Source organism: Leptodactylus fuscus, chromosome 1 (assembly GCF_031893055.1).
Source record: "Leptodactylus fuscus isolate aLepFus1 chromosome 1, aLepFus1.hap2, whole genome shotgun sequence".
NCBI classification, from domain to species: Eukaryota; Metazoa; Chordata; class Amphibia; order Anura; family Leptodactylidae; genus Leptodactylus; species Leptodactylus fuscus.
In genome coordinates this window covers 10,594,741-10,622,165 of record NC_134265.1, presented here as the reverse complement: position 1 = coordinate 10,622,165, position 27,425 = coordinate 10,594,741, and the positions used below count along the sequence as shown (strand labels likewise).

The following is a 27,425-nucleotide window of genomic DNA, read 5'->3' as shown; positions in this document are numbered from 1 at the left end:
TGAGATTTATTAATGTGTCTCCCCATATCCAGGATTACACCGTAGTGAAGAAGACCTCTAGTGGGCGCTGTCAGACTCCTGTGCATGAAGGATATGGAGGAACCCTGAGCCCAATCCCAGGGCATCCACCTCATCCCCTGATACAGGAGGAGATCAATGGACAGAAGATCCTAGAACTCATCAACAAGATGCTGGAGCTGCTGACTGGAGAGGTGACACTGTTGGGAATGCTGGGACATTATACAGTAACTGGAGGGATCGGGGTGATGACTGTATCATTGTGTTGTCAGGTTCCTATAAGGTGTCAGGATGTCGCTGTCTATTTCTCCATGGAGGAGTGGGAGTATTTAGAAGGACACAAGGATCTGTACAAGGAGGTGATGATGGAGGACCACCAGCCCCTCACATCAGCAGGTAATAGACATGACTATATACACATGGACTTCCATTATTTGTATGTACAGAATGAATTCAGTCCCTGTCTGTGTTTCCTACAGGTAGATCCAGTAAGAGGACAACACCGGAGAGATGTCCCAGTCCTCTTCTTCCACAGGATGATGATCAGGTAGATGGAGATATTCCCTATGATGTGTAGACGGGCTGTGAAGTCCTTGTGGTCAGACTTGTTGTATCCAGCAGTATTATATGGTTATATACATGGGCGGTGTCATTGAGCCGCCATCTAATATGTTTATCCGGCTTCTCACAGACCTGCAGCTACTGTCAGGACATCTTTCATCTTCATGCGGATTAATGATCTAGAATAGAGATGAACAAATAGTATTCGATCGAAAAGATATTCCATCGAATAATAAGGTATTCGAGATATTCGATTCTGATAGAATACCACGCTGTAAACGCAGTAAAAATTTGTATCCCCTCCCACCTTTCCTGGCACTTTTTTTGCACCAATAACTGTGCAGGGGAGGTGGGACAGGAAGCAGGAAAATGTAGGCATTGAAAAAAATTTGGAAAAAGTCATTGGCTGGCTAAATCAGGTGACCTCGGATTTATAAGAATAGTGTCAGCCATATTCGTGGCAGATGCGGCTTGGATTTAGAAAGGGAAAAACGTGCTGCTGAGGGTCAGAGAGGATTTAGCTTCTGTTAGGCAGGAAATATTCAAATAACAGCTCTCTTGAGAGCTAAACTGCTTGAAGAGTGTATATACACTATCAGCACATACACTCATCCTGCAAAAATTTCACAAAAGCCCTTTTTAGGGCTCAAATTCCCTACCACTGGTATACAGTATCTACCTGTTCCATAGTGGTGTGAAGCAAAGTGTATATTTCCATCCAGTATACCGTACTTCACATACGCTCAATATATATACCCTCTGTGTACACTTAGATATATCTCAAAATGCGTAAGACTAGCGCAATGGGGCGGGGGCATGGAAATCCAGCTGGGGCCCCACACTGCGGATCCAACTACTGGTGAGGGGCAGCCAGCATTGCGCTCATCCACAATTCCTGGCTTGATGGTAATGTTAAGCAGGGTACAACGCTGACGAGGCCCAAGCACCAGGAACAGGTGATACAATTGCTAGCGAGTAATGCTTCTAGCGCCATTTCCACCAGACAGTCAGCCACTACCTCCAGTCGTGTTCCTACCCAAGACTCTGCTTCTCTTGGCGATTTAGTGGTTGTGGACCCGCAACCAGCATGTTCCGTCCTCAGTGATAATGACAAGACACAGTTCCATGTTTCTGTTCCAGCTCACAAGTTCATCCTCCACCACCATCACCATTAAAAACCACATTTCTAACGCTCCCATTAAGGCTTACCTCAAGGGCCAAAAACTAAAACTCTGCTGCTACAAGCCTCAACTAACCCCAAGGGCCAAAAACTCTGCTGTTGCAAGGCTCAACTCACCACAAGGGCCTAAGACTCTGCTGGTGCAATGCTCAACTCTCACAGCACACTGGGTGAATGTAATGGATGCCTGGACCGGGTCAAGGCTGAACTGACTTAAAGGGCCTAATACTATGCTGGTACAAGGCTGAACTCACTTAAATAGCCTGAAACTATGCCGGCGTAAGGCTGTACTCACATCAAGGGCCTAAGGGCTCTGAGAAGAGAAGACTTACTATAAGATTCCAGTCCTTAAAAATTCCAAAATTATCTTTGAAGAAAAACTTTTCTACATGCCATTCTTCAGCAACCCTCAATCAAATACAAATCTATTGATATTCTAACTCTAACTAATTTATTCATATTCTATTGATAATCTAACATACTATGAGAAAACAGAACTACAGTAAATCGTTGGCCAGTTTTCATTTTTCAAAAGTTGTGACAAGATAGGAAACAGAAAGCAAACTTGAACTCAAAAGAAAACATAGACACGCAGGTTCTATTATGAAGTTACAAGTAGAAGAGTCGCTCAGCAAGTGATAGATATGGTTTTATGTGTACACTCTGTTCCACCAAAAAGGCTAATTCCCATTCAATTCCCTCTACCGGAAAGAAAGACGAGATGTTATTTTAATACCGGGGGTAGAGGATTGCAAAAATCCAGTATTGGTTGCTCTCCATGATGTGTATAATGCGTTTGTCACTGGAAAATCAGCCCAACATGAAGTCAGGCATGTGAGCCAGAGTGTTAAAGGGGCTCTATCAGCAAAATCATGCTGATAGAGCCCCACATATGCGTGAATAGCCTTTAAAAAGGCTATTCAGGCACCGTATATGTTATATTAAACTACCCCTCCCCCCCCCCCCCCGTTTTAAAATAATACCCTAAAAAAGAATGTGGCTTCTACTACGGCTATTGCGCATGCGCCCAGGCCATTTTTTTAAATCAATGTCAGTTAGCGAGCGCCGGAGGAGGACGGGACCCGAGGACATCGGAGGAAGAGGAGGCATGGATAAAGAAGAAGACACACCCTGAATGCCGGCCCAGCGTGCACAATGCGTAAGTAGATCATTCTTTTTTAGGTTTTGCTGATAGAGCCCCTTTAATCGGCATGACTTCGCTGCCCCCACCGGAAGGGTCACTCTCCATTTCCTCCTCTTCCCCTTCACCCCATCCGCACTGAAGCAATGAGACGCACTGAACTTCCCCACTAGCCTTGTGTGTGACAATGACATCATCTGCCACTTCATCCTCCTCCTCTTTCACCGTCATTCCTCGCTGAGAAGCTGACAGGAGTGTGCTCTGAGTATCTAGCTGTGATGGGTCTGCTCCTATCCCGGACTCCTCAGCGTGCAATGCGTTATCCCTGATTGCAATGAGGAATTCTCACATCAAACAGAGGAGCAGGATGGTTACGCTAACTAATGCATCGTCACAGTTGACCCTCTTGGTGGACTCCTCAAAGACGCGTAGGATTTCACATAAGTCTACCATCCATGGCTACTCATGGTTGACAAACTGAGGGAGCTGACTTTGAGGAACCCTTGGGTTCTGTAGGTGGTACTCCATCAAAGGACTCTGCTGCTCACACACCCTGCTCAACATATGGTATGTTGATTTCCAGCGTGTGGTGACGTCGCACAACAGCCGGTGTTCAGGCAGATGTAGGCGTTGCTGGAGGGTTTTCGGGTTAACTGCGGCTACTGTAGAGTTACGAAAGTGGGCGCACAAGCGCCGCAAATTCACCAGTAGCTCAGGCACATTGGGGTAGGTTTTTAAAAGCCTGTGCACCATCAAGTTGAAAACGTGGACCAGGCATGGAAAGTGTTTTGAGTCTGGCAAGCTCCAGAGCCGCTACCAGGTTCTGCCCATTATCACACATGACCATGCCTGGGCCCAGCTGCAGCGGCAAAAACCACATTGCCATCTGCTCTAGGATGGCATCCCTCACCACGGGGACAATGTGTTTTCTGTCGCACAACCTGATGAGCTTCAGCATGACCTGCTGACTTCTCCCCACGTCAGTGCTGCAGCGTTTCCAGCTCGTAGCTGGGGTCGATGTGAGAACCCCTGCCAGGAATCTTGGGCGGGGAGAGGAGGTAGGCCTCCCCAGTTTGCGACCCGGTCCCAGCCTCCACTACATTCACCCAGCCTGTCGTTAGAGAGAAGCAGAGTCCCTGTCCGCATGCGCTTGTCCATGTGTCAGTGGTCAAGTGGACCTTAGAGCAATGCGCAGAACTCAGGGCCCCCCTGATGTTATGGGACACGTGCTGGTGCAAGGTGGGGATGGCACACCAAGAAAAGTAGGGACAGCATAGCGAGATGCCGCAGCTGCCATCAGGTCACAGAAGACCTGAGTCTCCACAAGCATAAACACCAACATCTCCAGGGCCAGCAGTTTTGAGATGTGGCCATTTAAGGCTTGGGCATGTTGGTGGCTTGTGCTGTATTTCTGCCGGCACTCAAATGCCTAGCAGATGGTGAGTTGCTGGGAAGAGGTGCATGATGGTGCAGGCAAAAGGAGCAGAAGCAGGAAAAGGGGAGGATGAGGGTGAACTCTCCAAAGTGGCAGAGGCAGATGTGGAGGTGTCCTGGCTGGTGGTCTGGACTGCAGCGCCAGCACTGGAAACAGTGGAAGAGTCAGTGTCGGCAACACCGGCCGACGATTGTCCTGCGTTTGCTCTCTCCCACTGAGCCCAGTGCTTGCCTTCCAAATGACGGCGCATGGCTGAGATTGTCAGGTTGCTCTTCTCAGAGCCCCTTTTCAGTTTTGAGTTACACAGTGTGGAAACTGCACTCAGTTTGTCCTCCGCGCATACCTTGAAAAATCTACACACCATCGAGGGATGTGGCCTCGATGGGCGAGTGGCTAGTAAAGGGAACTTCTTGGGCCTATCTGGCTCTGGCCTGGCTTCTGTGAAGCAGCTGTCCTGTGCCTCTGTACATGCCTCTAGCCACCTTTTTAGGTGCTGCGCTTGCCTCCATATCTATACTGCTTTCCCCGCTAGACATCAACCCTGTCCAGGTTGGGTCGGTCGCCTCATCGTCCACCACCTCCTCTTCCAATTGCTCACTCTGCTCCTCCTCCTGCAGATTGCACATGACAACAACCTGCCCTGATGGCAACTGTGTCTCGGCATTATCACTGAGGACGAGTTGTGGGTCCACAACCACAAAAACGTCAGGAGATGCCGGATGCTCCAATGTTTGGGCATCAGGACAGAGAAATTTGTTTGGTAGCTCCTGGGATTTAGGAAGTGGTTGAACAGAGTGCTTTAAGGGCCTAAAACTATGCTGGTGCAAGGCTCACCTCACCCCAAGGGCCTGAAGCGAAGTTTGGGATGGCTCACCCCAAGAGCCTGAAAAGTAATTTTTGGAGGTCTCATCACATCACACACATATACACAATGACAGTTAAGGGTGGGGGCTGTTGGATTTCCCATTGCCTATACCATCTGTGGTTGTCATGGGCAACGTGATTTAAAGGGGTGCATGCCAATGTTTCTTTAGCTTAAAATTTGTGTTTCTGTCCCTACTAATGTAAAGGAAAGAAAGGTTTCCAAGTATTTTTCCACTTCCATAGAGGTTCTATTGAGTATGGAAAGTGTCTAGTTGATAGGCTGTGATAGTGGGGTAATACTGGGACTTGGGCGTGTTAGATGCCCCCAGGCATGCTTTCCCTGCTGTTCCAGTTGCATTTCAGAGGTGTTGGCATCATTTTCTAAGGTGTCAATGTGGACTTGCTGACTCTCCTTAGTCGAATTTGGGTTTCCCCAGAAATGAGCTTTTTTTCCCCATAGACTATAATGGGATTCCATATTCGGTCGAATATTGAGGGTCTACTCGAAACGAATATCCAATATTTCACTACTCACTCATCTTTAATCTAGAACATTCTCTGTGACTTCCCCATTTGTTCAGTGACTTTAACATTATTTGTTTCACAGATTTTCCATCAGGATAAAGATCTGAGTGACATTAATGTTATATCTATGAGAATAAAGGAAGAGCCCTATGTGAGTGGTGATGAGGAGTGTGAGGAGGACATTCCTACAGGGAACCGCCCAGGTGAGGAGTCACCACTATATAAAGCACAGAAGGGTCACTGATTCTATTCAGACAATGTTTAGACTATTTGTTGTTCCCCGATTCAGGTAAAATACTAATAATACCTGAATATAAATGTGATACCGCTATAGGGGGTAATAAATGTAGTATAGAATAGAACGGACAGCAGGAATATGGACTTGACGTCGATGTGAACGAGGCAAATTTCTTCCTCACCGGCTGTCAGTCCTCGTGAAGGGAAAGAATTTAGCAGAATTATATAGCAGATTATTTCAGGTAGCGGAAAAATAATCCTCCTGCTCGATCTTCAGGCAGATTCCACCTCAGAGCTCTATGGAAATAAATGGGAGGTGGAAAATCCCGCCTGGCCAGTAAGGAATCTGATGGAGATTCGGGGGCTGATTTGGTAAAGCGGAAAAATTCTTCTTCTGAATTCCTGAAGCAGCTTCTACAAATGTCACTGTGTAACCCTCACCTTAGACCCCAGTCACACTATGGAATCCAGACTAGAAAATCTGGTCTGTACATCAGTCACATTTCCCAGCCTGAACTCTGTCCACACACCAGGTCTCCCCGTATCTTAGTGATCTATGACGCTAGGAGTCCCTGCTTCCTTGTGACTCCACAGACCCTACTACATACTGTATGGGACAGCAGATCCGCGGTGAGTTCAGGCTGGGAAATCCAGCAGATGTGGTTTGGATTCTATTGTGTGTATGGGGTGTAATACAGTAAGATTTATGGCATCCTACAGTATTATTCCACATAAGTGGCCATATTTAAGCAGCTATGGATTGTGTTCCTGTGGTTTGGGCTCTGAGACTTATTTCACTTTGGAATCTTAGAAGAGACGTCCAGATAAGACGATCTATATCAGGACAGGACAACTAGTAATGTAGGCAGAGGCCTGGACTTAGCAGTACAAAATAAGGGCCTTGATGTTCGGTCCTAAATGTGGGTTCTGTTGGGATAAGATAAACTACTCTAGGTGCAGAAATTGTAATGAGATTGTGATGAATGTCCTCTATGTAACGTGAGCAAGGTGATCTACCAGGGACAGGCAGGGCCGCCATCAGAACAGTGCTGGTGCTGTCAGCGGCCCGGTCACCGCTCTAAGGAAAAAGGAAGCCGATAACTTGTACCAGTGTAACCAAGCAGCAATATGTACCAAAGTATAGTAACCTGCTGTGCACCATTATTAATCAGAAAAGTAGCCCCAAAAAGGCCTAAAATGTAACTTTTAATAACAATTTCTAAAATCACCAAACTAAACCAAAAACACTGAATAAACAAGGGATATACCCAGAATTGTGACCCGATATATTCAGCTCACTCGTGTGTAAAACTCGCAGACTGACCTGTAACAACATATATAGACCAGAAATGTAACAGGAACATTCCTATCACTCAGATGATGCTTCAAAGTGGATGACGTGTTGTGCGCTGGGGGTATCAATAGGTGTTAGCAGTAGTGTCATTTACACTATATATAGGATACCCCAAAATAACTTTAACCCTTAAAAGAGTCGTACACAGACTTGCCCTATGTGCACATCACCATTTATGACTCTTTCACTCTGCGCATTTCATCACAGGAACATCGGGACTCCTCAGGGGATCTAACTAGTGTGGCTAAAAAGACTCCGAATTAAAGGCATCGAATAATAATGGCAGTAGGTTCTCCCCCGCCCTGTTTTGTGACAAAAGCACTAAAAACTTGTGCTAGGGTCAGTAATAGGGAGAAATAATAAATACCTTCCCCGTGTAAAGTGCCGCTGTGTGCTGCTTACTACAGCCAACAAGTGAGCCAGAGAACTAATGATACATCGGCCATAAATATTCTCAGCAAGCCCTAATCAAAACCAGCTGTACCTCACCGGAAAGGTGTGCTGGGAACCAGGGCGGGAACACACTGACTTTAGATGCTATACATGGAGTTTACACTGACACCGGGCAGCATGTTCTAACCCAATCTCCAAGCTCTGCTCCTTCTATTACATTTCAGAGAGGAAAGTCCCTCTGTGACCACTTAGTAGTGTTGAGCGAATAGTAGATACGAATACCTTGCTCCCATAGGAATGCAGGTTAGCGGCCTCTGGCAAAAGCACTGAGGGGAATCCCTGGCAGACTCGGCTGCCTGGAATTAGACTAGACTAGACTTCCTTTACAATGGAGCTCTATGTGAACAGCTAGCTTTTTTTTTTTTCTGCTAGCAGAAAAAGAAGCGACATGACCTTTCTTCAGGTGTTTTCCGCCTGAAGAAAGCAATAGAAGTGAATGGGACACGAAAACAGCTAGTGGTTTTTTTCCACGCTTTTTTTTTGCAAAAAACCGCACGGAAAAAAAACACTAGCTATTTTTTCAGCCCATTCACTTTACAGGAGGGGAAAATAGCCTGGCTTTTTTTAAAGCTGTTTTTACAAAAAAAAAGGCTCCAAAAAAAGCTTGGCAAGGTAGAAAAAAAAAAATCAAATTGTAAAACACACAGCAAAATCGGAACACACTGTAAATATAACAGTAGTTGATATATAAGTTCCATTATGTACTCTACGCCTTATAGAAACATGTCCTTACCGCCAAGATACAAATAACAACCGCAAGAAAGGTAAGTATGACATAAATATACAAAATACTAATAAAAATATCAAAAATCTTTATTATAATAATTTACCACATATACAAAAATAGGACAATGTCAAGAGAACAGATGTACACATACAAAAAATGGGTGTAGTGGGATGCCACAGCTGATAGTGGTCCCTTTAGATACTGCTGATTTTCCTCACAAAAACCATCAGAAAATGCAACGTATACCCTCATATCATGTAATAAGATCCACCTAGGTGAGTGTTACCGTCAATTATGGTTATATAGAACCTAGATATAGACTTTTTTAAATCCCAATGCTATTTGTTCGCCCCATGAAGGGGAACAGTATATATATAGCATCAAGGTCTATAGGTTCTATTGCAATATATCTTGCTTCCTATATGCAAAAAGAGGCACACACATTGCCCTCAAAGATCAGTAACCAACATACATTAGGAAGACAACATATTTGTAGGTATTAATAAAGCATATCTCACTTCCTATATATAGTAAACAGCACATGTATTGCCCTCAAGGGTCCAATAGTCAGCATAGATTAGGAAGTAGACATGTTATAAATACAACAAGGCAAACCAGTATAACCACTCACCCATGGAGAGGATTGTAAGCAGATCACCAGGGACGGGCACCCACCACCCAAGCCCCGACGCGCGTTTCGGCGCAGAGAGCCTTCGTCAGGAGGAAAGGCTCTCTGCGCCGAAACGCGCGTCGGGGCTTGGGTGGTGGGTGCCCGTCCCTGGTGATCTGCTTACAATCCTCTCCATGGGTGAGTGGTTATACTGGTTTGCCTTGTTGTATTTATAACATGTCTACTTCCTAATCTATGCTGACTATTGGACCCTTGAGGGCAATACATGTGCTGTTTACTATATATAGGAAGTGAGATATGCTTTATTAATACCTACAAATATGTTGTCTTCCTAATGTATGTTGGTTACTGATCTTTGAGGGCAATGTGTGTGCCTCTTTTTGCATATAGGAAGCAAGATATATTGCAATAGAACCTATAGACCTTGATGCTATATATATACTGTTCCCCTTCATGGGGCGAACAAATAGCATTGGGATTTAAAAAAGTCTATATCTAGGTTCTATATAACCATAATTGACGGTAACACTCACCTAGGTGGATCTTATTACATGATATGAGGGTATACGTTGCATTTTCTGATGTTTTTTGTGAGGAAAATCAGCAGTATCTAAAGGGACCACTATCAGCTGTGGCATCCCACTACACCCATTTTTTGTATGTGTACATCTGTTCTCTTGACATTGTCCTATTTTTGTATATGTGGTAAATTATTATAATAAAGATTTTTGATATTTTTATTAGTATTTTGTATATTTATGTCATACTTACCTTTCTTGCGGTTGTTATAAGGTAGAAAAAAAGCTTCCTAATTAGGAAGCTTTTTTTCCGGTGCCAAAATAAGCCTCATGTTATTTACGTGTGAACTAACCCCAATTAGAGGGATAGTTCACACGTGGACATGGAGGCTGATTTTGACAGCTGATTTTGCTTCAAAATCAGCTACAATGGAGCCCTATGTGAACAGCTAGCTTTTTTTTTTCTGCTAGCTTTTTTTTTCTGCTAGCAGAAAAAACATGACCTTTCTTCAGGCGTTTTCAGCCTGAAGAAATCAATGGGAGTCTATGGGGCGCTGAAAAAAAAGCCTTGCTGGTTTTGGCTTCTTCCTACAGCCATTTTGTGAAAAAGAACATCAGATTCCATGCCATTTTTTTAAAATTTTTTGATATTAAAAAGCAGTCAGCTTTGAAATAAAGCTGTCAGCTCTGCTCTGTCCGAGTTGTGAGCTATAATGGCACCTAGAGGCAAAAAGGGGTGGGTTTTGGCCATGCCCAGTGGGCTGGCTAGTTTAAAAATGGGCTGGTTAAAAAAAAAAAAAGCTAAAAAAAATCAGTAACTGAAACAGCGTCAAAAAAAGCGTCAAAAACAGCGTCCAATGCAAAAAAAAACGCATAACAAAAAGTGACGCTGAATTTTCAGTGCCAAAATAAGCGAGGCTCTAGTCTCTCGGGAGTTTAACTCCTTCCCGACATCCGCCATAATACTATGGTGCATGCCGGGTGTTTAACTATGGCGGCTGCCCGGTGTCTACTTTTTTACACAGTAGACAACCAGGGCTAATGCCTCCATTAACTGCTCAAAGCTGACCGAGGCACCATTTTGCCGGTGATTGCTGGTGCCTGGAGCAAGCTTCAGGGACAACGTCACGTTGCCATGACAGCCGGGAGCCTTGTAAAGGCTCCCTGGCCTGCTGCAGTGATTTTCTTTTGCAGGCTGCTCTCTGCAGCCTGCAAAAGAAATAAAGATCTTATGCAATATATTGCAATGTATTAGCATTGTAATGCATTGAATTAGTGATCAGACCCCTTGGGTTCAAGAACCCTAGGGGGTCTAATAAATGCAAAAAAAAATACATAAAAAAAAAGTTAAAAAAATATAATTTTTTTTTAAAAGTATTAAAAATTCAAGTCACCCCCCCTTTCCCTAGAACACACATAAAAGTACTTAAATACTGTTAAACACATACATGTTAGGTATCCCTGTGTCTGAAAACGCCCGCTCTACAAATCTATAAAAATATTTTCCCTGTACGGTAAACGCCGTAGCGGGGAAAAAAAGTCAAAAGTGCCAAAACCGCTGTTTTTTTCACTGTTTTGCCACTGATAAAAATTTGAATAAAAAATAATCAAAACAAAAGCAATCCCCAAAATGGTAGAACTAAAAAGTACACCCGGCCCCGCAAAAAAGACGCCCTATACATACACGGAAGTATAAAAAAAAGTTACGGCTGTCAGAATATGGCGACTTTTAGAAAAAAAAATTGGCACAGTTTTGGATTTTTGTTAAGGGGTTACAATGTAAATAAAACCATATAAATTAGGTATCTCCAGAATCGTACCGAAACATAGAATACAGGTGATATTCCATTTTGGCTGCGCAGGGAACGTCGTAAAAACGAATCCCATTAGAAAATCGCAGAAATGCACTTTTTCTTCAAATCCTCCCCATTCTGATTTTTTTTTTCCAGCCACCCATTACATTGTACAGAATAATTAATGGTAGCATCATGAAGAAAAATTTGTCCCGCAAAGATTAAGACCTCATATGGCTCTGAGAGTGAAGAAATAAAAAAAAAAAAAGTTATGGGTTTGGAAGGGGGAGAGACAAAAATGAAAATCAAAAAATGCCGTAGACGGAAAGGGGTTAAAACCCGCCTTGTGCTTCAGCCAATAGAGACAAAAATTTGGGATAATATCCCTAGGGTGGACATCCAAGTAGCTAAGGTAGTTAGGAAAACGGACCTTCCATTCGAAGACTCAGCCCAACTAAAGGATCCAATGGATTGTAAAGCTGATGGTCTCCTCAAGATAAATTGGGAGACAGCTATGTTGAGTCTAATATAGCGGCCACTTCAGTGGCTAGGACATTTTTTTATCTGGCTCTCGCAGTTGGAGACTCATCTGAAAGACAAAACCCCCAGAGAAGATATCATTCAGGCATTTCCCTTATTAAAGTCATCCATAGGGTTTCTAGCAGATTCTTCGGCTGAATGTATTAGATTTGCAACAAAAGGGGGCTTTAGCTATGGTGGGCCACAGGACCTTATGGCTTAAGTATTGGTTAGACGATGGTATATCCAAAGCCAAATTATGTAGTTTGCCTTTCTCAGGGGAATTCGTGTTTGGACCAGACACGATTCTTGAGAAAGCGGCTGACAAAAAAAAAAAAGGGTTCCCAGAGCAGAAACAGGTCAAAAACACTATTCCTTTTGCCCCCAGAGATCCCAGACACTCAGCTGGTGGATCATCGGTGGGTGGCAAGATTCTTTAGAGAAATTGCTAGGCTCAGACCCCATAAAGATCTCTGTCTCCTCAGTGGGATCTCTCGGTGGTATTGGATACTCTGTCTAGAGATCAATTTGAACCCATTGACAACATCCCATTAAAATTCCTGTCCTGGAGGGTAGCTTATCTGATAGCTATCACCACTGCTAGATGCTTAGGAGAGATTCAGGCCCTCTCTATTAGGGAACCTTATTTTAGAATCACGAGTGACAGGATTGTTTTAAGGCTAGGCCCAAATTTTATGCTTAAAGTAGTGTCTGAATTCCACAGAGAGAAGGACATTGTTCTCTTTTCCTTTTTGTCAAATCCCTCCTCTCCAATAGAAAAGGAGTGGCAGGCTCTAAATGTCAGAGGGGCAGTGGTCGCCTACTTGAAGTCTACCTCGTCCAGGAGGAAGGATGACAATTTATGGATTAAATTTGGAGGTAGAAATAAGGGGCATAAGGCTTCTAAAACTACCATTGCAAGGTGGATTAAGGCAACAATCCAGCAGGCTTACCGTTTAAGGAATCTACCAGAGTCAGGGAACATCAAGGCTCACTCTACTAGGGCAACTTCCTCCTCTTGGGCTGAGAGACGGGGAGCTTCCCTAGAGCAGATATGCAAGGCTGCCACTTGGGCTAGTTCGCTGACCTTTGCGAAGCACTACAAGTTAGATTTAGGTTCTGTAAGTGATTTAGCCTTTGGACGTAAGGTCCTTTTGGCGGTAATCCCGCCCTAGGAGTCTTTAATTTGGTATATCTCCTTGCGTAGCGGTCATGGACAACCGGAGTTAGACTTACCAGTAACTGTTTCCATGAGTTCACCATGATAGTGTCTAATTACCCTCGCTACTTAAATATTTATATGTGAGACAGCATACTGTAGTTTATATTTTAATTCACCTTTCCTCTGTAATTTGGTAAACACTGGTGTATGGTGATGGGAGTGGTGTATTTAACGAGTCTCTCAGTAGCTGTTCCTACAGAGGGTGAGAAGTCAACCTGCTTGTGTAGCTGTCATGGTGAACTCATGGAAACAAAGTTACCGATAAGTCTAACTCCAGTTTTTGAATTGGCCCCCACAGTCCCCAGACTTCAACCCAATCAAACACTTGTGGGTAGAGTTGAAGGAAAAGCTGTATTCGTACCCAAGTCAGTCGACCAGTATGCACCAACACTGGGAACATGTAGAAGAGATCTGGGATCTGATTTCACTTGAGACATGCTTGAATCTGTGTTGAAAGCCAAAGGTAGATTTACAAAATAATGAAAATTTAAATTTTTAAGAGCAAAACAGTAATAATGAAGTTACATGAAAAGAATCTGCATAACCAATCATATACTAAATAGTTGCAAGTCCAATTTATGTATGAGATAGCCAAGATGATTGTCTATAAGATGATGGTAGTCTCATGTTCCGAGCTGTAGTGGACGGTGAGATATGGAGGTTCAAAGTCACAAGTTCTAAACATTGTTACCCTTCTGCTCATCAGTGTAAGTGCCACCACCCCTTTTCCTTAGTGCTGTGACTAGGTGAGCCCGCTTATTTCATCCACTACCAGCACCTCTACAGTGACCTAGAGCAACGGTGGTATCTGCCAATGAGACTGTCACTGACATCAGTCTCAGCACAGTAAATACTAATGAAATAGGCCGCGTTACTGTTGTTTGCTCAGTGGGGAATATACTTATAAGGTTATGTTATTTAATAATAGTAACATCAGTTTTCTTCTTGTCAGATGACTATACCAGGAACTCAGAGGGACATCTGATATCTACAGGTTATGATGCAGAGGTTTTTGGTATCACACAAGATCCATATGAAGAACATGTCAATACCCCAGATATACCCTCAGCCCTTAAGAAGAAAGATCTCTCTTCTAATTCATCTCAGCCTGTTAAGCAAAATAAAAGATATAGAAAGGGTGTTGTACATCAGAGAATTCACACAGGGGAGAAGCCATATCCATGCGCAAAATGTGGGAAATGTTTTGTTCAGATATCAGATCTTGTTAGACATCAAAGAACTCACACAGGGGAGAAGCCATTTTCATGTTCAGAATGTGGGAAATGCTTTACCTATAAATCAAATCTTGTTGAACATGAAAGAACTCACACAAGAGAGAAGCCATTTTCATGTTCAGAATGTGGGAAATGCTTTACCTATAAATCAAATCTTGTTGAACATGAAAGAACTCACACAGGAGAGAAGCCATATTCATGCCCAGAATGTGAGAAATGTTTTAGTAAGAAATCAAATCTTGTTAAACACCAAATAACTCACACAGGGGAGAAGCCATTTTCATGTTCAGAATGTGGGAAATGCTTTACCTATAAATCAAATCTTGTTGAACATCAAAAAACTCACACAGGAGAGAAGCCATATTCATGCCCAGAATGTGGGAAATGTTTTAGCTCTAAATCAAAACTTGTTGAACATCAAAGAACTCACACAGGAGAGAAGCCATTTTCCTGTTCAGATTGTGAGAAATGCTTTACCTATAAATCAAAATTAGTTGCACATCAAAGAACTCACACAGGGGAAAGGCCATTTTCATGTTCAGAATGTGGGAAATGCTTTACCTATAAATCAAATCTTGTTGGACATCAAAGAACTCACACAAAGGAGAAACCATCTTGGTGCCCAGAATGTGGGAAATGCTTTAACAATAAATCAAATCTTGTTCTACATCAAAGAACTCACACGGGGGAGAAGCCATTTTAATATACACAGGAAAAGTATGATTAAACAAAAGTCATCTCCAACTGCACATCTAAGAACTTACACAGAAAAAAAAGCATTTTTCTTTCCTGATTGTTTTACCCCTAATTCATATCTTAAATCTTAGAGAGCTCACCTCGGGTTCTTTTGTCTTAAACTCGGTGACAATTTGAATAAAATATTTGAATTGGAATTACACCTGCATGTTTGAGACAGTCCTTGAGGGTGACAAGGTATTTTTGTGGCCTCTACTTTTATTTTATTTTTTTATTTAATTCAAGGTTTTGATTTTCAACAAAGATAAAAGAACAAGGATGAAACAGGACGGTACAAAAGTTTGTGAAATCTAACGTCTGTGACTCTCTAGTACGTTGGAACTCCAACCAGTAGTACTAGGTTTTATTGAACATTTCAACAGTGTCGTGCAGGAAGGAAGTGAGGTTCTCGATGTTCCTAAGCTTATTGACCTTCAGAATCCAGTGGAAGAGAGGAGAAGCCTCCACTCATTTCAAGAATTGCAGAATACAGTCCCAGGCCACGAAGACCAAAAATCAAAGCATAGAACAGTATAAGGGTCCATTCACACTGATTTGGCCACAAAACTCGTGTAAAAAAAGCAGCGCTGTAAAACTGAATCCCATCGAGTTCAATGGGTTCCGTCTTATGCGCGCTACCCATTGAACTCAATGGGAGACTTCTTTACCTATTGCTTTCAATGTGTTAAGCGTACATGCGTTAACACTTTGAAAGCAATAGGTAAAAAAAGCCTCCCATGGAGTTCAATGGGTAGCGCACGAAAGACGGAACCCATTGAACTCGATGGGATTCAGTTTTACAGTGCTGCTTTTTTTTACATGAGTTTTGTGGCCAAATCAGTGCCACAAAGCTCCATGTGACTGGACCCTAAGTGCGCACTGGAGACTAGTAATGATGGAAGAAAAACAGAGCAGGACCCAAATCATGAGAGGTATCAGTAACTTGATTTCAGGGAGTTGAACACCTTTTAAGAGATGGGGACCAAGGTCTGGGCCAAGTAATTGTAATAGAAGAGAGGTAATCTGTCCGGACCAGGCGCCTTAATCGTAGCCATAGGTTTATCTTATCTAGGCAATGCAGGAAAGGGATAGGAGTAAAACACAGCCCTTCGTGTACAAAAAATAAAGTTCAATTATAATATGAGATGCACTCACATTTATCTTATACTATTCTAAAATCTTCCCCATATCCATCTAAACTGCTATATACTGCTTTGAGAGATTCCCCCCTCTTAACCACTTCCGGACCACCAATTGAGTATATACGTCTGGAAGGTGGTTGCCTTATTCTGCAAGGATGTATCGGTACGTCCAAGCAAAACTTAGTAGCTGTATGAAATAGTGGAGCTGCTGAAACTGGGAGCTGGATGTAACTACAGAGAGAAGGCAGGGAAGGTTTATTACCTTTCCTGCCTTCTCCATTGCTGTCTATACAAACGCGAATGCCCTCTGACCTGGCGGTCACGTGATGCATCGGGATCAGTGTGTTACAAGAGTTGCTGGGTCCTACAGGACTGAGATCAGCTCTATTAGTCTTAAAACAGTGTGCAGACTGTATTCCTCCTGTAACTGGGGCTAAATGTACCAGCCCCTTTTACAGGGAAATCAGTTTCCAATACAAAAAAAAAGGTGATGAGATGTCCCCAGAGGTTTATTATGACCTTATGGGGGACACATTTTTTTTTAATTATATTTTTACATTAATAGAAAAGTTGAATAAAATAATTAAAAAAATAAAATACAATAATAAAACTAGTTCTATCTGCGTGTATCCACACCCCTATTCACACCTGATGGTCATTTTACAAACATTACTTTGTATAAATCTAAGTTCTTAGGTGCAATCCACGTGTGGCATCTAAGTGTGCTGATCAGAATTCATCCAGAATTGGACCAGAAGGGAATAGAAAGTAACACAAACCAACTACTACAAACCTATCTATTGTGTAACAGAAATGCTCCTCACTACAGTCACTATGGTTCTTCCTATACTATTCTTTCCAGCCTTGTCAGTAACAAAATCCTCATCTCTCCATCTCTGCTACACCACCATCTGTCTTTCTCTGCACAGCTACCACAGACCTGCAGGATTTTCACCCCAGACACACAACCCCCCCCCCCCCCCTCACCAAACATCCCATCTCCTACCTACACCTGCTGTTCCTCTCCCTGTTACTCCTTACTTCTGGTGACATCTCCTAATCCTGGACCACCCCAGCAACTCTCTACTGTCGGCTCTTTCCCCACATCCGGCGTCAGCACACTGAGCCCCCTAAATCTTAAACCTATCTTACCCGCTTCTAGCCCTCCCCCTGTCCTCTCCGGTGCACTATGAAACACTAGCTCCACACGCAATAAACTCGACTACATCCACGACCTCTTCACTTCTAATAAATTTACATTTCTCTGTATCACAGAAACATGGCCCACCTCCTCAGACACTGCCTCCCCTGCTGCCCTCTCCTATGGAGGTCTATAATTCTCACACACTCTCTGCCCCAACAATAAACCTGGTGTAGGTGTAGGTGTCCTCCTGTCAGACAATTGCTCTTTCGCCCCAATCACACCGTGACCTGCCCTCACCTACTCCTCCTTTGAAGTGCACCGTGTCCGTATCTACTCACCCTTCAACTGACCGTCATATATCCACCGCCAAGACCTACCACTACCTTCATTGACTATTTCATCACCTGGCTCACACACTTCCTATCCACAGACAACCCCACCACCATCATGGGTAATTTCAACATCTCCATTGATACAGACCCCCACCCCACTTCCAGTCTCCTGTCCCTCACCGCCTCCTTTGGTCTCAATCGTCCTCCTCTGCCACCCACATAAAAAGGCACACGCTAGACCTCATATTCACCCGCCTCTGCTCTATATGCAGCCTCTCTAACTTTCCATCTACACTCTCTGACCACAACCTGATGACATTCTCTGCCCTATCCTCTGTAATAGACCCCCCAACCCCTAAATCAACACTCCCCTGTAGGAACCTTAACCTCCTTTTTTTTATGTAGATTTTTCCCTATCAGTTTGTCTTTAGAATATGGGATGGAAATCCACGCAAACACGGGGAGAACATACAAACAACTTGCAGATGTTTTTTTTTTTTTTTTTTACTCTTGGCAGGATTTGAACCCAGGACTCCATCACTGCAAAGCTGCAGTGCTAACCACTGAGCCACCGTGTGGTCCCGATCCTTAACCACCTTGACATCCACATGCTCTCAGACTCTCTCCTACCACTCGCTGACAAATCCTCACTCCAGGATGCAGATGCCACTGCTGTCTTCCATAATACCACCATTACCTCAGCCCTTGACTCTGTAGCCTCCCTCAAAAACACCAGAGCCCAACTGATCAATAGGCAACCCTGGCACACTGACCTGAATAAAAAACTGAGACGTGCCTCACGGGTTGCAGAGCGCCTCTGGAAGAAAAGCCACTCCCAGGAGGACTTCCTCAGGTATAAAGAGGCACTTCTCGTATTCAAGAACACACTCACCTCTGCGAAGCAGGTCTACTTCACCACACTCATTTCTGCTCTATCCTGCAGCCCAAAACAGCTATTCACTATCTTCATCTCCCTCCTCTGTCATCCTGTCCCCCCTCTGACATCACTTATCTCAGCTGAAGACTTTGCCTCTTATTTCAAAACTAATATTGAAACCATCAGAGACAGTCTCGCCCTACACCCCCAACAACCCCTCCACCCAACTACTCGCTGCTCCCCATCCCTGACCTGTTTCCCCACTATCACTGATGAAAATCTCTCCACCCTAATCTCTAAATCCCACCTCATCTCCTGCGCGCTTGACCGGATCCAGTTACATCTCATCCCCAAACTCACTGAAGTCATCACTCCGGCCCTAACCCACCTCTTCAACCTATCCCAAACCAACAGATCCTTCCCTTCTGCCTTCAAACACGCCACTGTCACAGTGAGGAATGGTAAAATCCAGCGTCACCAGGCGATGTTCAATAAAATTTTACTTTTATTGTTTCATCCAATAAAACAGTTACACAGTAACCATCAGGAATTGGTCAATAACATAGCGATATAGCAAGGCTACGCATTTCAGAACAAAACGTGTTCCGTCCTCATGACATACCAAACTAACCTCTTCTCAACTCTTATAAAACACACCTAGATTGATCAACCCCTCCTACAAGAATTAACCCTATCGGGTCAATCTTAAAGTTATCTTTCAAACTAGACCGGTATAGTTATACATAAAAATATCACAGAACAAACTTCACCGATACCTGTACATATATAGATCTAAAATATGTCAAATGTAAATATCGTAAAATATACATACACGTCGATTTATGCATCCAAGGAAACCTTTGTCCATAGGTTAAACTTATATTCTAATGTGTGCATAACAATACACATACATTCCACCATGTTATATTAGATACATTGATAGCATACACATCTATTAGTATTATGTGTGTTGTCGCACAAAGCCAATACACCCTTTATACTCAATATAAACTCTAAAAGGTCAAATAACATCATATCACACATATAGATCTCCAAAAACACATACTTAGTCTCTAGACAGGTACATGATCGCGTGTTAGAGATTGTAAGTATACGGAAGCACGCTTGATGGAGAAAAGAGGAAACTACCTCTCAGTGGTCAAGATTTTCTCCGTGTAAGAGGCAAGGGTAGACTCTGATATAAGGGTGGGCAGTAATTGTATAGGTAGTAGAAGGGGAGGGTAAGGTGCTAATGGTTCTCTGAGATCCCTCCACACTTCACATCTCCAAGGACAAGCTGGTCTAGGTGTCTCGGTGAGTGGCCTTTGAAGCCATACAGCCATAACCAGGTCAAAATTTCTGGTCCAAAGGTCGTGAAGTAGAGATCATGTAGTCCGTGATTCTCCCAGGCCCAACAGGTTGATCCAATAAGAGAGCTGTATAGCCTTATAGTACAGTTGAACATCAGGTAGGCCAATTTCACCATCCGACTTTCTTCTGAGGAGAAGGGAGAGTGAGAGTCTAGGTCTTTTACCCCTCCATAAAAACCTGGAGAATAGAGATTGCGTCCATTTGAAGAAGACTCGAGGTAAGTGTATAGGAAGCATAATATATAGCAGTGATGGCGAACCTATGGCACGGGTGCTAGAGGTGGCACTCAGAGCCCTCTCTGTGGGCAACCATCTATGGCACAGATCATACTGTGTGGAGGTCACTGTGGAGCAAAACGTACTGTGTGGGTGATACTGTGGAGCAGATTGAACTGTGTGGGGGCCACTGTGGAGCAGATTGTACTCTGTGTGGTCCACTGTGAAGCAGATGGGGGCCCTTCATTATATCACACAGTATCGGTTTTATAGCAGACATGTGATATTATTATAGGTCATAATAACATTGCATGGTCACTATAAAAGATCTGTGTGATGTAAATAATGAACATTAATTGTTCAAAATTATACCAAATGCGGTACAAATTTTTTTCTATAATTGAAAGCTCTGTAAAGCCCCATTCACTGTATTTTGCAGGTCCGTTATTGTCCGCACTTGTGGATCCACACAGTATTAAGGTTAAATTGATGTGTTGGCACTTTGTAATAATTTAGTGAGTTTTGGGTTGCAGTTTGGGCACTCGGTCTCTAAAAGGTTTGCTGTATATAGGGTATAGTTGAGTCGGATCAGCTGTCAATCAGATTCCTAAATAATTTACAGAGTCACATGTCCAGATAAAAGGAGAACGTGGTTTTATCTGGTCAGCCTGTGAGTTCAGAAGAGAGACATTCAAAATTTCGGATTTAGAGAAATTGACTTTATATCCTGATATTTTCCCACAGGTAGTAAGCAACTCTGTAAGTGCTGGGAGACCTGTGAGGGGATCAGTCAACAGGAATAGGACATTATCTGCGAAGGCTGTATATGATATGGCCAGCTCTGCTGCACGATAGCCTGCAATGTCTGGATGATGTCGTACTGTACAGAGGAGGGTTTCTAAGACTAATGTCGTGTGCCATTATGTATCGGAAAACTAGGGGAGAGGGTGCCATTTATTCTCAATTTCGCGTAAGGGTCTGAGTAGAGTGAGAAGATAGCTGTAGAAAAGGCCAGTGGGATTTGGAAGGCCGATAAGGTTTTTCTCATGTACGACCAGTCTACCCTATCAAAGGCTTTTTCTGCATCAACGCCCAGGTGAACTAGCAGCGTCCTGGTGCGTCTTGCATGTGTGATAACGTGGAGAAGTTTGGTGGAGTTGTCTCACCCTTCTCTGCCTTTGATAAAACCAGCTTGGTCTAGAAGCCAGAACCCTTGCCTATATTTTAAGATCTACATTTAATAACGATATAGGTCTATAGCTTACACATGAAGAACGGTCTATGCCCTCTTTAGGGATGAGGGTGATGTGTGCTTCTAGAGCAGTGGTTCTTAACCGGGCCATATACACGGTTCATTTTGTGTACCAGTAAAAAAAATATATACCTATGTCTTGAATTTAGAAAAAAATCATATTTGATTTATCACTAAAGAAGGGTTCGATGAATGTGCCTATGAAACTGGTGGGTTCGGTACCTCAAACAAGGTTAAGAACCACTGGTCTAGAGCCTGTTTAGGGAGAGGGGAGCCTTCAAAAATTGCATCGCAGGAAGTAGTAAGATTGGGTAACAAAATATCTTTGAAAGTTTTTGTAATATGACTGTGGGAGACCATCAGGGCCCGGGATTTTGCCTTTGGAGAAGCTATTCATCACTTTAGTGCTTTCCTCTAGTGTGACTGGAGAGGTAAGGGAGAGTTTTTTCTCATCAGAAGGGAGAGGTAGTTTAAGGGAACTCAAAAAATTCTGGCTCTGTGTTAATAAAACATTTCAATTTGGACTTTTTGATAAGAGCAGACATAAGTTTGCGGTATAACTTTTGTACCGTCCTGTTTCATGCTTATTATTTTATTTTTGTTGAAAATCAAAACTTTGAATAAAAAAAATAATAATAAAAGTAGAGGCCATAAAAAAACCTCTCGTCACCCCGGGCCTGCCAGGAATAAAGGACTGTCACAAACATGCAGGTGTAATTCCAATTCAAATATTTTATTCAAATTGACAAGGAGTTTAAGACAAAAGAACCCGAGGAGAGCTCTCTAAGATTTAAGATATGAATTGGGGGTAAAACAGTCAGGAAAGAAAAATGCTTTTTTTCCTGTGTGACTTCTTACATGTGCAGTTGGAGATGACTTTTCGTTATTCATATACTTTTCATGTCTATATTTAAATGGCTTCCCCATTGTATGAGTTTTTTTTATGCCTAACAAGACTCGATCTAAAGGTAAGACATTTCGCACATTCGGAACATGAATATGGCTTCACTCCTTTATGAGTATTTTGATGTTTAACAAGATCTGATTTATCAGAAAAACATTTCTCACATTCATGGCATAAAAATGGCCTTTCTCTTGTGTGAGTTCTTTGATGTTTAACAAGACTCGATTTAAAGGTAAAACATTTCCCACATTCTGAACAGGAATATGGCTTCTCCCCTGTGTGAGTTCCTTGATGTGCAAAAAGATGTGATTTCTGACCAAAACATTTCCCACATTCTAAACATGAATATGGCTTCTCCCCTGTGTGAGTTTTTTGATGTCTAACAAGACTTGATTTAAAGGCAAAACATTTCGCACATTCTGAACATGAATATGGCTTCTCCCCTGTGTGAGTTCTCTGATGTATAACACCTCTTCTGTGTCTTTTATTTTGCTTTACAGACTGTGATGAATTAGAAGAGAGATCTTTCTTCTGAAGGGCTGAGGGTATATCTGGGGTAATGGCATGTTCTTCATGTGGATCTTGTGTGATACCATGATCCTCTGCATTATAATCTGTAGGTATTAGATGTCCTCTGGCATGTGGAACTGTGTGCAGACGCACCTATCTAATCTTTAGCCATGTGGTAATTTGTGCAGACGCGCATATTTAATGCTCTGGCATGTGATAATGTGCGCTGAACTGTGTATCTAATCCTTCAGCGTGCGGTATTTTGAGCAGACATGCTTATCTAATCCTCTGGTGTGTGGAACTGTGTGCAGATGTGTGTATCTAATCTTTCGGCTTGTGTCCTTTGACAGCTCTTTGGTCTTCACCATAGTGGAGTTTGGAGTCTGACTGTTTGAGGGTGTGCACAGGTGTCTTTTTATACTGATAACAAGGTGCCATTACTACAGGTAATGAGTGGAGGAAAGAGGAGACTCTTAAAGAAGAAGTTACAGGTCTGTGAGAGCCAGAAATCTTGATTGTTTGTTGGTGACCAAATACTTATTTTCCACCATAATTTGCAAATCAATTCTTACAAAATCAGACAATGTGATTTTCTGGATTTGTTTTCTCATTTTGTCTCTCATAGTTGAGGTCTACCTATGATGTAAATTACAGACGCCTCTCATCTTTTTAAGTGGTGGAACTTGCACTATTGGTGACTGACTAAATACTTTTTTGCCCCACTGTATGTGCAGATGCGCATATTTAATCATGTGGCGTGTGGAACTGTGTGCAGACACGCATATCTAATCCTCTGACAACTGATACTGTGTGTTGATCTGTGTATCTAATCCTCTGATGTGTGTATCTCAGTTTGTATATCAGTGTTGGATCGTACATGTGGAATGACCGTGTGTATTGCAGTTGGAATATGAGTGAAAGACTTGCAGGTTTGTTTTGGCTAATGGGGGGTCAGGTTGTTGAGAAAGCTGTATCTCTGGAACGGTACATCCGAGTGAGTTGGATTCTTGTCTTAAACTTTCCCGGACACTTGAACTATCTGTGTGCCAATTTTGGTGAAGATCGGTCCCGTCGTTTGGATGCGCATAGAGAACAGACAGACAGACCAGAATTAACTTTTATAATATAGAGAGATATATATATATATATATTGTGAGAGAGTGAAGGGTGTAGTCTGGGAAGACAAGTATATTTCAGCCAGGCACCTAAGGGGTGTGTGGTGAGACTCACACCAGGGAGGTCAGCTGACTAATCAGGCCCTAATAACAGTTTGAGTGTGAAGACTAGCAGTGTAGCACCACACTGACAGAGTTGAACTGTCCAGACCGGACCTCCAAAGCAGGTACTGTGCCACCCGTTGTTGTTAGCAAGGTGGGAGACTGGTAGCCAGTCTCCTGTATAGTCAGGGAAAAGTTTCCTTACATTTAAATTAGTTTCTCACCCAAGAAGGAGTTTGTTTTGTTTATCCCGTGGCTTCGCAAAAGCAGTGTATGCACGTTACATGTGAATAAAGCCTGAACTTGTGTGCAATCCAGTGTCTGTGTCCCTGTTTCCTGCACTGCTACAAGCATCTACCTCAGCGATTCCCCACAATATATATATATATATATATATATATATATATATATATATATAAAGAAAATTCAGACAGCACCTCCCAATATGAACAGGTGCAAGCTACCGTGGTATGTATATATATATATATATATATATATATATATATATACAGTCCTATGAAAAAGTTTGGGCACCCCTATTAATCTTAATTTTTAGTTCTAAATATTTTGGTATTTGCAACAGCCATTTCAGTTTGATATATCTAATAACTGATGGACACAGTAATATTTCAGGATTGAAATGAGGTTTATTGTACTAACAGAAAATGTGCAATATGCATTAAACCAAAATTTGACCAGTGCAAAAGTATGGGCACCTCAACAGAAAAGTGACATTAATATTTAGTAGATCCTCCTTTTGCAAAGATAACAGCCTCTAGTCGCTTCCTGTAGCTTTTAATCAGTTCCTGGATCCTGGATAAAGGTATTTTGGACAAACAATTCAAGTTCAGTTAAGTTAGATGGTCGCCGAGCATGGACAGCCCGCTTCAAATCATCCCACAGATGTTCAATGATATTCAGGTCTGGGGACTGGGATTGCCATTCCAGAACATTGTAATTGTTCCTCTGCATGAATGCCTGAGTCGATTTGGAGCGGTGTTTTGGATCATTGTCTTGCTGAAATATCCATCCCCGGCGTAACTTCAACTTCATCACTGATTCTTGAACAATATTCTCAAGAATCTGCTGATACTGAGTGGAATCCATGCGACCCTCAACTTTAACAAGATACCCGGTGCCGGCATTGGCCACACAGCCCCAAAGCATGATGGAACCTCCACCAAATTTTACAGTGGGTAGCAAGTGTTTTTCTTGGAATGCTGTTTTTTTTTCCGACGCCATGCATAACGCCTTTTTGTATGACCAAACAACTCAGTCTTTGTTTCAACAGTCCACAGGCTTGTCCAAATGTGCTTTTACATACCTAAGGGGGCTCTGTTTGTGGTGTGGTTGCAGAAACAGCTTCTTTCTCATCAATCTCCCATACAGCTTCTCCTTGTGCAAAGTGTGCTGTATTGTTGACCGATGCACAGTGACACCATCTGCAGCAAGATGATGCTGCAGCTCTTTGGAGGTGGTCTGTGGATTGTCCTTGACTGTTCTCACCATTCTTCTTCTCTGCCTTTCTGATATTTTTCTTGGCCTGCCACTTCTGGGCTTAACAAGAACTGTCCCTGTGGTCTTTCATTTCCTTACTATGTTCCTCACAGTGGAAACTGACAGGTTAAATCTCTGAGACAACTTTTTGTATTCTGCCCATGAACAACTATGTTGAACAATCTTTGTTTTCAGATCATTTGAGAGCGGGCTGTCCATGCTCGGTGACCATCAAACTTAACTGAACTTGAATTGTTTTGTAAAGAGGAATGGTCCAAAATACCTTCATCCAGGATCCAGGAACTGATTAAAAGCTACAGGAAGCGACTAGAGGCTGTTATCTCTGCAAAAGGAGGATCTACTAAATATTAATGTCACTTTTCTGTTGAGGTGCCCATACTTTTGCACCGGTCAAATTTTGGTTTAATGCATATTGCACATTTTCTGTTAGTACAATAAACCTCATTTCAATCCTGAAATATTACTGTGTCCATCAGTTATTAGATATATCAAACTGAAATGGCTGCTGCAAAGACCAAAATATTTAGAACTAAAAATGATTAAAATTAATAGGGGTGCCCAAACTTTTTCATAGGACTGTATATATGTATATATATACAGAGGACCTTCCTAGTGAACCACCTTCTTACCCCCAAAAATATTAATGCACATGTATGGTGTTGGCCAAAAGTATTGGCACCCCTGCAATTCTGTAAGATAATACTCCTTTTCTTCCAGAAAATGATTACAAGCACAAACTCTTTGGTATTAATATCTTCATTTATTTTGCTTGCAATGAAAAAACACAAAAGAGAATGAAAAAAAAAAGTCAAATCATTGATCATTTTACACAAAACTCCAAAAATGGGCCGGACAAAAGTATTGGCACCCTCAGCCTAATACTTGGTAGCACAACCTTTAGACAAAATAACTGCGAACAACCACTTCCGGTAACCAGCAATGAGTTTCTTACAAGGCTCTGCTGGAATTTTAGACCATTCTTCTTTGGCAAACTGCTCCAGGTCCCTGAGATTTGAAGGGGGCCTTCTCCAAACATGACCTCTGAGGGAGACCCAGCTTTCTCACACTGGGCCCTACATTATGCTGCACAATGTGTTGGTCGTCTTCAGACTTCGTTATGCAATGCACAAGGTCAAGTAGTCCAGTGCCAGAGGCAGCAAAGCAACCCCAAACCATCAGGGACCCTCCGCCATGTTTGACTGTAGGGACCGTCTTCTTTTCTTTGAAAGCCTCTTTTTTCCCTGTAAACTCTATGTTGAGGCCTTTTCCTACTTTTGTCTCATCTGACCAGAGAACACTCTTCCAGAAAGTTTTTGGCTTTCTCAGGTAGGTTTTGGCAAACTCCAGCCTGGCTTTTTTATGGTAAGAAGTGGGGTCTTCCTGGGTCTCCTACCCAGTCCCTTCTCATTCAGACGCTGACGGATAGTACGGGGTGACACTGTTGTACCCTCAGACTGCAGAGCAGCTTGAACTTGTTTGGATGTTAGTCGAGGTTCTTTATCCACCATCCACACAATCTTGAGTTGAAATCTCTCGTCAATTTTTCTTTTCCGTCCACATCTAGAGAGGTTAGCCGCAGTGCCATGGGCTTTATACTACTTGATGACACTGCGCACAGTAGACAGAGGAACATTCAGGTCTTTGAAGATGGACTTGTAGCCTTCAGATTGCTCATGCTTCCTCACAATTTTGCTTCTCAAGTCCTCAGACAGTTCTTGGTCTTCTTTCTTTTCTCCATGCTCAATGTGGTCACACAAGGACACAGGACAGAGGTTGAGTCGACTTTAATCCATTT

General features: G+C 42.7%; 2 protein-coding genes across 2 annotated transcripts in view; both read left to right on the top strand.

Moving 5' to 3' along the window:
- The window catches only part of LOC142189919 (uncharacterized), a 28,622-nt gene extending 13,420 nt beyond the window's left edge, over positions 1-15,202 (top strand). The window contains exons 8-9 of the mRNA XM_075262260.1: positions 14,087-14,091; positions 14,408-15,202. Of these exons, the coding sequence (XP_075118361.1) occupies positions 14,087-14,091; positions 14,408-15,116 (714 nt within the window). The 3' untranslated portion in view covers positions 15,117-15,202. The remainder of the gene's footprint in view (positions 1-14,086; positions 14,092-14,407) is intronic.
- Positions 1-27,425, top strand: part of LOC142195170 (uncharacterized) — a 215,400-nt gene that overhangs the window by 85,933 nt on the left and 102,042 nt on the right. The gene's annotated exons all lie outside the window — the stretch shown is intronic.